This window comes from Zingiber officinale, chromosome 6A, assembly GCF_018446385.1.
Source record: "Zingiber officinale cultivar Zhangliang chromosome 6A, Zo_v1.1, whole genome shotgun sequence".
Taxonomy (NCBI): Eukaryota; Viridiplantae; Streptophyta; class Magnoliopsida; order Zingiberales; family Zingiberaceae; genus Zingiber; species Zingiber officinale.
Window position 1 is genome coordinate 110,185,176 of NC_055997.1, and position 15,860 is coordinate 110,201,035.

General features: G+C 37.7%; 2 protein-coding genes across 2 annotated transcripts; both read left to right on the top strand.

The window, feature by feature from the left end:
- Nucleotides 1–488: 488 nt before the first annotated feature.
- LOC121995141 (senescence-specific cysteine protease SAG39-like) lies at nucleotides 489–1,397 on the top strand. The gene is made up of 3 exons (XM_042548961.1): nucleotides 489–949; nucleotides 1,026–1,124; nucleotides 1,169–1,397. Exons 1-3 carry the CDS (start codon nucleotides 489–491, stop codon nucleotides 1,395–1,397), a joined length of 789 nt encoding a protein of 262 aa, XP_042404895.1.
- Nucleotides 1,398–3,481: 2,084 nt separating this feature from the next.
- On the top strand, nucleotides 3,482–5,542 carry LOC121997412 (pollen-specific leucine-rich repeat extensin-like protein 3). The gene has a single exon (XM_042551808.1). It carries the CDS (start codon nucleotides 3,488–3,490, stop codon nucleotides 5,540–5,542), a length of 2,055 nt encoding a protein of 684 aa, XP_042407742.1. The 5' UTR covers nucleotides 3,482–3,487.
- The last annotated feature ends 10,318 nt before the right edge of the window (nucleotides 5,543–15,860 follow it).

The following is a 15,860-nucleotide window of genomic DNA, read 5'->3' on the forward strand; positions in this document are numbered from 1 at the left end:
GTTTAAATTAATCTCGCAACAGCAAGGACAGATTACAGAGCAGGGCTATAAATAGTCAAAGCCCATCGCTTAATCTCTCTCACTGAGCTTGAATGAGTTGATCAATTAACTGATTAATCACTTGCTAAAAGCGATGCACAACAGGCAGAATTTAAGGATGATAATTTTATCCGAATCTGATAGAAAATCTGACATCTAATCCGAATAAAGGATGTAGAAAGACTATTAATACCAGATATTCGACTCAAATATCTGATTAAATAATATATATACATATATTAAAGAAAATTTTTATTTTTATTGATATTAGGAGGAGACTATATAGATGTTTAATCTATTTTTTAATTATATATATATTTTTTAATAGGTTATTAATTTTAATATATTTTTATTAAATAATAATAGTAGGATAAAAAGAAGAAAAATTATAACTATAAAAAATATTCAATCATTTAATAGATATACCCACCGGAGATCCTATATATCTGATGGGTAGTAGAATTCTAACTCCCGCCTTCACCCTGAAGCAATGCCTCATCTTGGCGGTCTTGTTCACTGTGATATCAAGAACTGCTTGGGGGTGCAAGCCAAGTGATCCGGTGGCCATGCCGATGGTGGAGAGGCACGAGTGGTTGATGGCGCACCACGGGAGTGTCTACCACAATGACATGGAGAAACCATGCCACTTCCACATCTTCAAGTCCAACGTCAAGCTCATCAACTCATTCAACACCGCCGGGAAGCACAAGTACACACTGGGCGTCAACCAGTTCGCTGACATGACCAAACAGGAGTTCAAAGCTTCCCACACCGGCTTTAAAAACTATGATCGCAGCAAGGACGATCAGGAAGGGAAGATTCAGGCACAAGAACGTGTCGGCAACACCGATGAGCGTCGACTGGAGGACAGTAGGTGCAGTCACTCCAGTCAAAGATCAGGGGCAGTGTGGTATGCGTCATTTGGAGGCACAATTTAGTTAACTATCATTGCTCGAACTGAATCTGCGTTTGCACGAGGAAAACAGGTTGTGGCTGGGCGTTCTCTGCAGTGTCAGCCATGGAGGTGCCCTCCAGCGAGTTGATCTCCCTCTCCGAGCAGGACCTGATGGACTGCGCCGTTCACGGCAAGGACTATGGCTGCAACAACGGCCTCATGTACAATGTGTAGCAACAGGCGGCCCATAACCCTCCGCCGCCACATCAGTGGGTATGAGGATGTGCCAGCCAACGACAAAGTATCGCTTCGCAAGGCTGTGGCCCACCAGCCAGTGTCGGTGGCGGCGATAGAGGCCAGCGAGTTCCCCTTCCAGTTCTACAACGGTGGCATCTTCGGTACTGCAGCACTGATCTCGACCACATCTACAATTTGGTGGGTTTTTCATTCTGTCTTTATATGATTTTTCAGCACAGTTATATTGCTATGTATCTCATGTATTTCCTGATAATTTATAGTGATAACTGTCCTCACCATTAACATTTTTGGGCGAGAATTGTGCATGACAAAAAGCATCAAACCTAAGGATATCCGTAGTCATAAACTTCTTAAAAAATTTTATGTTCTGTCACATTATTATCACATCAAAAATTAAAAATCTTTTTTTTTTTTTTTAAATCATTCTCTATTATCATAAAACCTCTCTCTTTTAAAAATTTCATTTTTTTAATTCTCTCTTTATCCTCTCTCCATTATTTTTTTTATAAACTGGTACAGATTTATAAAAAAAACTATAAACCCCACCTATGTAATGGGGGAGTAGTTTATATTGAGAGATTTATAACATAAATTACATGATATAAAACTTCCACTGCATATGCCCTAATAATCAGCATAAAAAGATAATACCATTAAGTTTGTAACTGAAAGATAAAGGCCTAGGGTTATCTAAATTAGTCACCAGCTTTCCTTTTTTTTTCTTTTCAGGAAGTCGATAGATACAGCCAAACCCAAAAAAGTTGGCACTTGTCTTTATTGTTCTGGTGTTGTTCTTTGAATTGGGAATACAATGTTTCACATATTACACTTAAGTAACTAACAGATTCTAATGCCGAAAAGTATTAGATATTTGCTTAAAATGAAAAATCCAGAAAGGAAGGCACAATTTTAACTACAAGGACAAGCCATGAACAATCGATAAAATCAATCTGAGAGCCACGAAGTTACCGAATGAGAATTGCAGGTCTCGTCAGCTTTATCGACCACATTCAATGAGATCTTCCACGGATCCGATTCCATAAACGGAAGCACTTCAGCAACTTCTGCAATCGACAAGCCAGAGTTCTAATCGACCGTAAAAAATTCCCTAGATGTAAGGACTAGGGTATGCATGAAGCTCCGAATTTATCTAGGGAAAAGTGGAGTGGAGTGGAGTAGAAGAACTAAGAAACCAGCGAGAGTACCAAAATTTACCGAAAGAAAAATCCAAACTTTAGAGAAAAAGATTGCGAAATTGGGAGTGACCGGGTTCGGCGAGGTCTTGGAGTTGATAAGCAATGGGGAGCGTCCACTGGACGATTGCCCATTACAATTCTCCCCGTTCTTCCCTAAGTTGCAAAGATCAACGAACTAAAAACCACAGCAGCAAATATTCAGATCTAAAGATTTCCAAAAACAGCAAGAAGAAAAACAAAAAGAAGAAGAAGAAAAGCTGTTCCATCTCTGACAGATTGACGAGCTTGTTTACTATCTGGTCAGCAAGTAATTACCGATCTCGCAGTTTTATCATCAGAGAAGTCAAGTGCTTCGACCAACGTCTTCTCACCGTCCGCTCAGCAAAAACTCACTACGAAAACGAGGAGTTTCCACCAAAAGCAGCGAAATGAGAGAGACGGCGCATGGATCGGAAGCCCATGATGTATGATTTGGCTAGTTTGCATCATACCAGAAGAAATGGTTGGAGATTGAAATCCCAATAGAACAGAGGAAGGGGAAGAAGCAGAAGAAGAAGAAGAAGAAAGGAGTGGGCGGCGCAGCAGAGGAAGCTGTTAGAGGAGGAGCGGGAGCCGAGCGGAAGGCTAGGGTAGGGTAGCCGTATCAATGGGGTGGGCCCGGAAAGAGCCCACCTCGACGACCCCGGGTAAGGGCTCGCATGAGCCCAGGCCGGATGTTCTTATTTTTTTGTTTATTTAAATTTTTAATTATAATATTTTTTTAAAAAAAAATACATAATGTTGTTGAAACTCATCATTTCAGTGAATATTATTGAAAAACAATTTGATAGCAGTAATTAATAATGTTTATATTAAATATAATATTTAAATCAGGATAGTAAAAATAGCTTCGCATTAATTGGTTTGGCTCTATGCTAAAATAACCTTTCTAAAGATGGTGTTTTTCAAGAACAAACTCAACAGAAATAGTAATAAAAAATGAGTCTCCGCCTCCAGACAAGGCAAACCATTCACGATCATCCCCGCCGCTTGGCTATATCATCCTCCTCCCTCCCCCTTCCCTTCACTCCCACAAGGCTCTCCATCTAGCCGGCGCACAATGGAGGCCTTTGGCCGCTCTCTCCTCTTCCTCCTCCTCTTCTCTTTCTCACTCTCCGATGCCCTCTCAGACGTTGAAGTCGCCACCATCGCTCGTCGCCAACTCGCCGCCCTCTCTGAGAACCAAGGCCAGCTCCCAAAGGACCTCGAGTTTGACATCAAGATCGGCATTCGGATCGCCAACCCTCGCCTCCGTCGCGCCTACGTCGCCCTCCAAGCTTGGAAGGACGCGATCTACTCTGACCCCAAGAACTTCACCGGCGACTGGGTTGGCCCTGATATATGCAGCTACAACGGCGTTGTATGCGCCTCTGGGCTCGATGACTCCTCTGTTAATGTCGTTGCCGGCGTCGACCTCAACGGAGGCGATATCGCTGGGTACCTCCCCGCCGAGCTTGGCCTCCTGAATGATACCGCTCTGTTCCACATCAATTCGAACCGCTTCTGCGGCGTCATCCCGGAGAGTTTCTCCCAACTCAAGATCCTCCACGAGTTCGACGTCAGCAACAACCGGTTCGTCGGCCCATTCCCTAAGGTCGTCCTTCAGCTTTCGTCGCTCAGGTATCTTGATCTCCGGTTCAACGACTTTGAGGGCGCTCTGCCGCCGGAGCTCTTTGACAAGGACCTCGATGCCATATTCTTGAACGACAACCGCTTCACCTCTGGCATTCCGGAGAACTTCGGCAATTCCAAGGCCTCCGTCGTCGTGCTCGCCAACAACCAGCTCGGCGGCTGCATTCCGAGGAGCATCGGAAATATGGGAGCCACGCTCAATGAGCTCGTCATTCTTGACAATGGCCTCACCGGGTGCTTGCCGCTGGAGATGGGGCTGTTAGGTAATGCGACGGTGGTGGACGTCAGTCGAAATTCTCTCACCGGAGTACTGACGGCGAAGAGCTTTGAGGGGATGAGCAAGTTGAAGCAACTAGAAGTGTCGCATAACATCCTGACGGGGGTCGTTCCGGCAGGGCTCTGCAAGCTGCCCGATCTCGCAAGCTTCGGATTTGCATACAATTTTTTCAAGGGGGAGGCGGAGGAGTGCGTGCCGTCGATGAAGTCCAGGGTGGCGTATAATGATTCGAGCAACTGCCTCTCCGGAAGGCCCGGGCAGAAGTCGTCGAGGTTGTGCACTCCGGTGGTGAATCATCCTGTGGATTGTACTCGCTCCAAGTGCGGATGGCCGGCCGCTAACAAATCGTCGCCTCCGGTGAAACCCAACGCGCCGCCTGAAAGCCCAACTGCAAAGTTGCCGCCGCCGGTACCACGTGGTGCTTCTCCAGTGACACGTTTCCGCTCACCACCCCCACCGTCGATGGTGAGCTCACCGCCGGTACCTCCACCTGTACATTCTCCACCACCACCTGTACATTCACCACCGCCACCAGTCTACTCGTCGCCACCTCCACCACTTCATTCCCCGCCGCCGCCGCCAGTATCTTCACCACCCCCGCCTATCAACTCACCACCACCACCAGTTCACTCCCCTCCTCCGCCGATCTACTCACCACCACCACCACCAATCCACTCCCCTCCTCCTCCTCCTCTCTACTCACCACCACCACCACCCATCTACTCACCACCACCACCAATCCGCTCCCCGCCTCCTCCTCTCTACTCGCCACCACCCCCCGTCTACTCACCGCCACCTCCACCAGTAAATTCACCACCACCACCACCACCCGTCTACTCGCCGCCACCTCCACCAGTCCATTCACCACCACCACCCCCCGTCTACTCGCCGCCACCTCCGCCAGTCCATTCACCGCCGCCCCCAACACCTATCTACTCCCCACCTCCACCGGTCTACTCCCCGCCACCTCCCATCTACTCTCCACCTCCTCCAATCAGCTCCCCTCCACCACCAACCTATTCTCCGCCTCCACCACCAAAAGCTTCTCCCCCGCCACCGCCCATCTTTTCTCCTCCTCCCCCAGTTGTTTCTCCTCCACCCACTCCCACCACCGCTGCTCCACCGACTAACAATGACTTCCTTCCACCGGTAGGCGGATTGAGCTATGCATCACCACCCCCGCCAATTTACGAAGGGTACAATTAGTCATCCTTCGATTGCTTGCACACACAACCACTCAAAACGCGACCGATGTGGACGGCAATATCGAGAGAAGAAGAGAAGAATGCAATGCGCGACAGGCGGCAAGACAACGGAGTGTAATTAATCCATCTCTTATCCTCGTGCATGTAAAGGATTAATAATAACATTTTACATGCTCTTATGAGCACTAATTAACAAATAAATGTGTTTTAAGATATATATTAATTTGTTTTAAAAAATTGGCGAAAGGTAATTTCTTAAGCGTGTAATTTTTCTATCCAACAAGCATTAATCTTCGAGGATTAATAGACAAGTTAAATCGATATGAGAAATGATGTGATAATGCAACAATAACCATGCAAATGTATATTTACCCCTAGGGTGTAATCGAGTCTAATCAAATCTAATTCTTGAATGTTTGAATTTGACTTATTTTTAATCGAGCTGAGCTCGAGTTTTATTTAACAAATATATTCACGTCTCACGAGTTTATTCGAGTTTTTATCAAACCTAAACGAGTTTAATAAATATAAATTATAAATTTAAATATTCATTAAAAACTAAATTATATATTTAGAAAAAATTATAATATTCTTATTAAAATTTATAATTTTATTCTAATAAATATATTTAATATATTTTTCATAAGTAGAGTATAAAATATATAAATTTAATATCAAAACTTTTTTTTTCATTTAAAAGTTGATTTATGAGCTTATTAACGACCATGTTCACAAGTTAACAAGCCGAATATTGTGAAGCTTAAGCTTGTTTTGTTTATCTTAACGAGCCTCGTTAAATGAGCTTTTATCCAATCGAGTTTTGAATAGCTCATGAGAGCTTGGTTCATTTACACCCCTATTTACTCCATGCTATACGGTGGTAAGCATACCTTGGAATTTCCTAAATATCCCGAGTTGAAAACCAAAAAATTGATTTTTCATGTATAAATCATTGGGACCTAGCTGATCTAGAGATAATTTTTAGCCGAAGCTAACAGAATTTTTTTACAATATAATAAATATATTTAATAATAAAAAGTTCAATTCAATATATAAAAATAATAAAATATTAAATTAATAAATTATAAAATTACTATTAGACTATTGCTTATTGAAGCATTATATTAGTTAACACTTGGTAACATATTAACATTGGTTGTGGTTGTCAGATAAGAAAGAGGAGGTAATTATATTATGTGTCTTTTTATCTTTTGAAAACACTATAATATTTACTCATTTTCAATTGTTGAAAAGATATCTTTCTCGATATATATGACTAAATTATCATTCATTCACTCATCTCTCATTCTGTTATGTAAATCAGTCTTTATCATCTTCATTACAGAAAATACTTTTTCAACAAAAAAAAAAAATAGTTGCAACTGGTAAACTTAATGCTATCTCAATCAGACGATAAACTAATGGATAAACTTGATTTTTTAGAGTTTCAATTATTTTTTTAGCAAGACTTCCAAAAACTTCAATTCTAGACAAATTTGGATCTTATAGTATAGTATGAGTAAAATTCTCAGGTTATTGCTCAATAACTATATAATTAATTGTTGAGAAGCCCTCAGGATATAAATCACAAAGACAAACTAGTTTCTGAAGACATATTATACAACTAAGTAATTTTGTGTCAATTCTAAAATGCGAGTATTCATCTCTTTAACTAAATCAACAACCTAACATTGTAATTTGTAACAATAATAATTAATAAGTAAAGAAAATCTTATTGTCGAATATAATTAATAAAATTACATTTTTAGAAATAATGTCTGATAGAAAATCTCCACACAATAATAATGTAAATTGGTGATGATTTGCCTTCTACGTCTACTATGACCACCAATCAAACAATTGTCTTTCATATTCGGCGTTTGGATCTCATTCAACTCACAAAATGTATTGACTTTATTGTATACCATCCTTCTTCCCTAAATATTTGGAATTGATCTTTCACACTCTCAATCAGACTTATGACTTGGACGTATTTTGATCCTTTTGTTGTAAGACAAGTGACAACTCATGTGTCATTTTCAATATCATCTTCACCAAGTGCAAAATGAAAACAAAATCATAAATCTCTATTTTCTGAATCAAACTTTTGGCAACCCCTCTACTATAAAAAAAACTAGAATCAACACAAATATTCTCCAACACTTGTGTCACCGAAGGCCACATAGTCAATGTCAAGTAGTGTGATCCCCAACAAGTATCTCATGGCCTTACTAAATTAGTTTCTTGATTTTTGCCACTGCTAGTATTAATCTCTCCACCCTCCAACATTGCAACAATCCTATCATGTTCAATTTGTTGGTGCAATTTCTCCTGGATCAAGGTTGACCAAGTTAACTAAGCTAGAGTTGGCTTAAGCTTGAGTCTTAATGTTTGAGTTTTGATGTTTAACAATATATGGAGATTACAGGTGCAATTGTCCATATGGGAGATTCACGGTCAAAGGTTGACTAGAAGAATCAAGTAAGTCAAGATTGACTGGATATTTGACTAGGAAATCTTAATCGGAGGTTAGGCAAGGGCAAGACCAATGGAAAGGTTGGCAGAAGATAAAGATCCAAGTGGGTCAGTGTTGATTGGACACCGGTTTAGAAAGCCCCAGTGAGTGAAGTCGGACGGTGAGAAAGTTCTGGTGAGTGAAGCCAGAAAGTTTGGAAAATCTTGGTAAGTGAACTTAGGTGATGAGATATCTTGGTGAGTGAAGCCAGGTGAAAAAATTATAATGAGTGAAGCTAGGTGATGAAAAGTCCAGATAAGTGAAGTCAAGTGACATGTCCTAGTGAGTGAAACAAGGCAGTAAGAAAATCCTAGTGAGTGAAGCCAAGTGACATCTGGTGTTTGGAAGTCTAACTGGGTCATGGAGGACTGGATACTTGACACGAGACGATTAGTCCAAGTGGGTCAAGGTTGATCGGACACTTGGCACGGGGGAAAAGTTTAAGTGGGGCAAAGGTTGACCGAACACTTGGCACAAAGAGAAAAGTCCAAGTAGATCAAAGGACTGACAGGACATTTGGTCACGAAATCCCAGTATGTTAAGGTTGATCAGATGTTAGGCAATGATGAGTCCATACAGGTCACAGTTGACTGGATGCTAGATTTGGGAACCCTAGACTTAAGTTTCAGGAAGTTAGGATTGGTCAATTGATCGATCGATCAATTGAACCAGGTCACAATTGATCAGTTGACCGATTGGGAGAGTGTTGTGAGCAAAGGCAGCCTAATCAATCACCGATTGGGGGAAAATTTCATAAGCACAGAAAGGTTCCCAATCGATCAGCCAATCGATTGGGCTACTCCCCAATCGATCAGTTGATCGATTGTGGATAGATTTCTTGCAATGATGCGAGGAAGCCGAAATTGATTGGTCAATCGATTCTGGGGTCTTCTGTAAGAGCACAAAAGGTTCCTAGATCGATCAGTCGATCAATCCAACTACTCCCGATCGACCAATTGATTGGGAGATGACTGTTGCGCAGGATGTAGGGTTTCGACGGCTGTGATCGCTAGGATCTGACGTGCCAATTGATTAGGAGCAAACTCAATCATTCGGGAGCCCTAAAAAGGCAGATATAAAGGTGACGACGAGTTCAAATGAAAGAAGACTTTAAGTGATTATTCTCTACCATTGTCGTTGGTTCTTAAAGCTTCTTGGAGATAAGTGTTGTTGCACTTCCAAAATTCAAGAGGTGATTATAAGCTACAAGAGAGTAAGTAAGAAGGAGTTTTTATTGTATTTATATACATTTACTGTTGGAGCAATCCCAATGGTCCGTGCGACCATGTGTTTTGGTGTTTGGGCAAAGGGTTTAAGTTAGGTTCACCCTTGTATTTGATATGTGTATTTGAGTTGTGCAGGTTTGCAGGATACACATGTGACTCAGGTTGATGGCTTCGGGTCTGGTGAAGGATGGAGCATCTGAGGGACCATGGACAAGGCAGCGAGGACAAGGGCCGAGGGAAGCGACTTCGAGGCATACGCGAAGGATGGCATTGGGGACGAGCCGCGGGCTTGAATGCATCCGAGGGACGAGAGCCAAAGGAAGTAGGCTTGAAGGTAAAAGGTCAAAGCTGCAAAGGAAGCATCAAGTGAGTCATAAGGGTGAGGGTACGAGTGCACGAGAGATTGTACTCGGAGTAAAATCCTAGTTTTTAGGGTTTTACTGTAGCGCTACTGTAGCAGTACTGTAAACATGCAGTCGACTGGTGCAGTCGACTGGGGCAGTCGACTGGCAGCGAACAGAATGTCTCTGTTCGTATGGAATCGAGCCGTTGGGATGTAACGGTCGAATTTCCACTGAGGGCAGTCGACTGCATGTTTTGGCAGTCGACTGGTAGGCGGGGTTTTCCAACCCGTGGCCTATAAAACCAAAGCTTGGGAGCTTGGTTTGAGTTGACGAAATAGAGGTGGTTAATCTCTATTAGTAGTCTACTTGTGCCCTAGCGTCAAAAGAGTTCTTGTGAGGGTTGTGGTGAGGTTTCTCCACCCACAAGGAGCTACGTGAGCTAGCCGGAGTTTGCCGGGGAGTAATCCACCAAAGGATCGGGATCGTCCACCTTACGGACAGCCGTGGAGTAGGAGCCCTAATCTCCGAACCACGTTAAACGATCGTGTCAATTGGTTTGCTTGTCTTTCTCATTCTTAGTCTTTAGCTTTCGTATTTATATTTGTATTGTTTGTATTCCGCTGTGCTAACAAATACGTAGGAATCGAGTATTTGGGGGTGTCGTCTATCCAACCCCCCTTCAAGCCGGCCGTCCGATCCCCAACATTTACTTCTTGTTTTGAGTTGTATTCTTGTTTTGATTTGTATTCTTGTGTGAGCTTGTACGAGGTTTCTCCACCTCCGGATTATTCCAAGGAGTGTTTTCATAGTGGTAATTGTGCTCGAGTGCGAATTTTTAGATTAGTCACCTCTTCTTAAGGTGGATACCAAGTAAATCCTTTATGTTAGCATTGAGAAGTTTGCTTCGAGTATTTTCGCTGTAAAAGATCATCATCGACGAAGCGAGCGAGCTATTCTCCCCTCTAGTTTCAGAGTGCCCCAATACAATTTGCCTAAGTTGATATCTCCTTTTACATGATGCTCCAGTCGTATTCACAATCATAGAGACATAATTAAAAAAAATACTCACATTGAGATTACTTTTGGCAACAACAACAATAACTAACTGTAATTGGTGAGAAAAATAATGAATATACCTTGCATATGAATTTTCTTGCAAAATGATAGATTTCAACCCATTGAATTCACCTGCATATTTGAAACTCCATCATATCCTTGAACTCTTAGTTTGGATAATGATAATCCATGTTTCACAAATAAAACATCAATATCATCCATCAAAGAATAAGAGTTAGTGTCAGATACATGTACAATTGCAAGGAATTGTTTAATCACATGTCATCTTTTGTTCACATATCTCAAAATAACTCTCATTTGCTCCTTCATTAAAATGTCTCGAGACTCATAATCATTAAGGAGAAAACATTGTTTCCAATATCTTCAATTATGGAAAGTGTGATCTCAAATGCATAAGCACGCGTAAATTGTTTTTGAATTGCTACAGAAATTTTTTGATTGTTTCCAGGAGCATTTTGATTAACAATCTTGGAAACTTCCTCATTTCGTTGACTATACCATTGAAGCAATTCAAGAAAGTTTCCTCTATTTAAAGAACTACTGGACTTATCATGTCCATGGAAAAACAATCCCTACTTCAAAAGAAATCACATAACATCCAACATTATTATTAAACGGGTGTGATGAGAAACCTCCATATCTCGCCCATGTACTCATAATATATTTGAAACATTATGTCTTTGATCCTAAAAAGTTTCAAACTACACTCTAGTATGATTGTGACAACTATCCACAACACCATTATGCAAATTAAATATTTCTAATGTATTTTCCAATTAATGAATCCTATTTTTACAAAAGCATCATCTTTATATCAACCTCCTTTATATGATGGTTTAAAAAGACAACACCATAAGCAAAATATTATATCTTTTGATATGTTATATTCTAGCCATGTTTATATTTTATACCAATTATCATGGAAACTCCTTTCTTGATTACCAAAAGATCTTTTTGGGTGCATATACCCAATTGGTTAATAAGACGCCCTAATTAAGTATTCTCTTCTAACTTGATCTCGAATATAAATATTAAACTCTTTAATTAGTTATCGTAATCCTAGATTACTAACAATATCATTTAAATCTAATTTCATACAAAGAATGATTTTCCACGGTTTCACTAATATTAGGATCATTAGAAGAACCTCACTACGAAAACATTTATGTTTAAAAATCTCTCCATAATCTACATAAATAAATAATTAAAAATAAAGTCATATACATTATGTAATTAAATCAACATTCATAATTAATGTAAAATTAAAATTAAATAAATAAATATAATTGTTTAAATTATAGTTCCCTAATTTCAATTTAAAATTTAAAATTTTTTCAATCACAACAACTAGAAATTTATAATTTAAAATTTTTAATTTCTATATTTTAGAATTCAAACCCTAAGCCCCTAATTTAAATTGAAATAAAAAATTAATACTAAATTTCTAATAACCATATATCCTAAATACCCAACTAACCAAATTGATTTTATGCACCTTTAAATTTAAATACACAATACAATTATTTAATTAACAATATCAAAATGATAAGAATAATAAAAAAATAACCTTAGATTATGAATGAACAATGGGCAATGGGAAATAAATATGAAGTTTTTTTATGAGTCTTGGCAGATTGAGCACTGAGCAGTTTGAGTAGTGGTGGTTGGGCCCGCTAGGCAGTGGATCGATGATAGCAAAGAGAAAAAGATAGTCGAGAGGCAGACAAGGAGAGCACTGGAGAACAGTTGAACATGGGTTCTAAAATCTTATTTTGGAATGATAAATCGGTCAAACTAAGGGAATGAGAGAGTCAAATAGGAATTGAATTGTTGGCCCGGGTGTAACTTACCGACTGCAAAGTTAATAAGATGACCCTTTTTTTTAACATATATAAGGAGTTAGTAGAACGATCCACTAACCCATTATAAAAAAAAAAAAAGGCAATGAAAACCACGAAGACAAAAGCTTAGAACAATCCACTAACTCCTTTATAAAAAAAAAAACGGCGACAAAAAACCACGAAGACAAAAGCTTATTCTTCCCCATGGTCATGGCTCATCGCTCACGGTTGGGACTCCGTCTCTTGGTAAGGGCTGAGGGCAGTCGACCCCACCACAACCTCCATGACTCCTTCTCTAGTGGATCTTCGGTGTAGATTATTGTCATTTGCACTTCTAGATTTATCTTGGTGTCCGAAGGAAAATCTATGTCGGGTTGAGTCGGTCACCTTCAAAACTAGTTGGATAACTTGAATATGTAGAAATTTTAAGGAGGGTATACTCTTTGATTGCAGGCAATTCACCCCAGTAGTAATTTCAGTATGTCAACGATACACATGTATACACGATTTAGAATTATCTAATTATCTAATAGTATATTTGATATACTTTATGTCACATGTTAATATTCACATGCTATTTTCCGTAGATGAAAAGTGAAGGATATATGTTATACTTTGCTACTTTGGTACATAAACATAACATAATATGTGTTTACTTGTGTATCAATTCAATCTAGAAAGAAATTCACAGAATCTTTTTAGGTGCAAAAAAAGATTCTCTTTGGTAAATGTATTATCCTTTTCTATCCAAATCCAATTGAAAATGGTGATATTTTTGATGGAGAAAAAATAGGGCTGGTTTATGTAAAGTGTAGAGCGAAAGACCAGAGGTCACGCTCGCACACAAGTCAACTTAGTTCAGTGCAAATTCGGACCCTGAATTTGCACCCCCTACGCACCCACGCATGAAAGAAAGCCTCTCACCATATATTTGTTCACAACTTCAATGTATGTGAATCAATATAAACCAATAAAAAGACCTTGAAATTTCCAATGTGGGACTAAAGTCTCATTCACAATGAAGCTTCTTCTCTTCCACCTCTTTCTCCATTCACACTTATTCAACATGATCTAGATTTATCATTTTCCGTCCATATTGTTAGAAATTATGTTAAAATCATTCAATTATAATACATCTTATATATTCTTCTCAACAAAATTAAAGTTCAATAAATTATGATTCATAACTATGATTTAGACTTCAAGACAAGACTCCAAAAATTTCAAATAAATATCTACTCTATCATATAAAATTTTTTCTTTCAAACTTACTTTTTCTAGTTTTTGTTGAGTCATAAAACTAAGATTATGAAAGTGTTTTTACTCGGAGAACCCTTTAATTTAGCTTGCCTTTGTTAAATCATAGCGGTTCTAATATGAATATGGAATTTCCATTGATAGGTTCGTAGAATCTGAACAAGTGAATTTCTATACATATAATATAAATATATAATGTATAAATAGTTTAAAATAATAAATAAATAATTAGATAAGAGTCATCTTAAAAAATAAAAATTTGTGTCGATAAGAAAAATTAAAGAAAGATGAGCTGATCTGATATTTTTAAGCATTATCAGACTATCATAAAAAATAGATTTTATTTTATTTTTTAATTCGTATCATTAGGTCAGAGTAAATCAAACACGGAAGCTTTGAAGTTTTGAGTACTTTTTTATTATTTTTACATGTATGTTGAGATCATTTACATGTGTTTCGTTGCTTGAGTAGTACAAGATGAAATTATCATAGGATCAATTTAAAGGAGTTTCTTGGGAGAATATTCAAGCAATTTCAAATGATACAACCAGTTAAAACGTTTAGTCCGAGGGCATCTTCAATAGTTAAATTTCTCCATAAAATATTTTTTTAATTTTTAATATATGACATCAATGTCACATCAAAAATAAAAAAAATCTATTACTCTCCACAATCAAAAAAATCTTCAACTAACTTTTTTATTGGTCCTATATTACAAATCGCATATCTTCATTTATTATTTTTTTTCATTTAATATCTATCTCTATATAATTTTTACTTAATATTTTAATTAATTGATCTTTAATTTAATTTATTTATAATTTTTAATTAATAAATTAATTAACTTATGATTTTTAATTTAATTTAATTTAATTTATATTTTTTATTTAATATTTAATTATCTTATGAATTTTAATTTAATTATAGTCATTTGTATTTTTTAAACTTATCAAATATATTTATTTTCCAAATATATTTATTTTAAAAAGAAAAGAGTACAATTTTCACCATTCATGAAATAAAATATTATAATTAAATACTTCATAAAATTATTTTTTAATTATTTAAAAAGTCAAACATGCAATATTTGTTTTTCAATAATTAATAGCTCAATTTGCAAGAGAAAGGAACAGGTTTAAAAGAACTTGCTTTTGAACTAAAAACTCAAAATCTCACCTCCACACTCGTTAAAGCATTTTTGTTGAGCTTTTTTAATTTTACCAATCTTTTAAAAAATTTACATTGGAGATGCTCTCATGTCAACAAAACATAGTTACGTTATTGTTTAGAGGGATCACTTACTTGTAAAATAGTTTGAAAAAAAATATTACAAATAATAATTTCCTCTTCCATTTCTAAGCTTAGTGAGAGGCCCTCATGAAATATTAATTATGGGATGAGAGTTAATTATACAATGGAGAGCATGTTTCATTACTTTGATATTTCATGTCCTGTCTGGAAATAGCTAACAGAAGGGGACAAAATTATTTATAAAATAAATAAATATCTTAAATGTGTGCAATTAAAAATAATAAAATGAAATAAAATGAAATGACCTTGTATTTTACTGTCAAGAAAAAAAATCACATTTTTCGTAATGATATGATATTTTCTATTTTAGATTAACTACTTATATATATTTATTTCTAAATTTTATCCAAAATACTTTATATCAATAGAGATATCTTCCATCTTATAAATCTACTGATTTAATCATTAGTCGATTGATCAAATCAGTCAAATCAAACAAATGAATCTGACTTGATTTTGTTCAATTTTGATCATCATCAGTGGACTGATATCAGCCCTCTATCGATTGATGTCATCAATTAAGTCTAACAACCAAATCCACTTGCTTCTATTTAGTTTTTAAAGTCATTAGTCGACTAATCAAACCCATCAACCGACTAGTTCCATCAGTCAAGTCTAACAATTAAATCGACTTATTTCTGTTCAGTTTCTAAAGTCATCAGTTGACTGATCAAAATCATCAGTCAACTGATACTTGATTTTGAAAAACATAGATCTTTGAACATGCTCCATTTTGCAATAAAAATTA

Coding starts and splice junctions, on each gene's coding strand:
- LOC121997412 (XM_042551808.1), top strand. CDS start 3,488: ATGGAGGCCTTTGGCCGCTCTCTCCTCTTCCTCCTCCTCTTCTCTTTC.
- LOC121995141 (XM_042548961.1), top strand. CDS start 489: ATGGGTAGTAGAATTCTAACTCCCGCCTTCACCCTGAAGCAATGCCTC. Junction 950..1,025: donor CAAAGATCAGGGGCAGTGTG/GTATGCGTCATT, acceptor CGAGGAAAACAG/GTTGTGGCTGGGCGTTCTCT. Junction 1,125..1,168: donor GATGGACTGCGCCGTTCACG/GCAAGGACTATG, acceptor TACAATGTGTAG/CAACAGGCGGCCCATAACCC.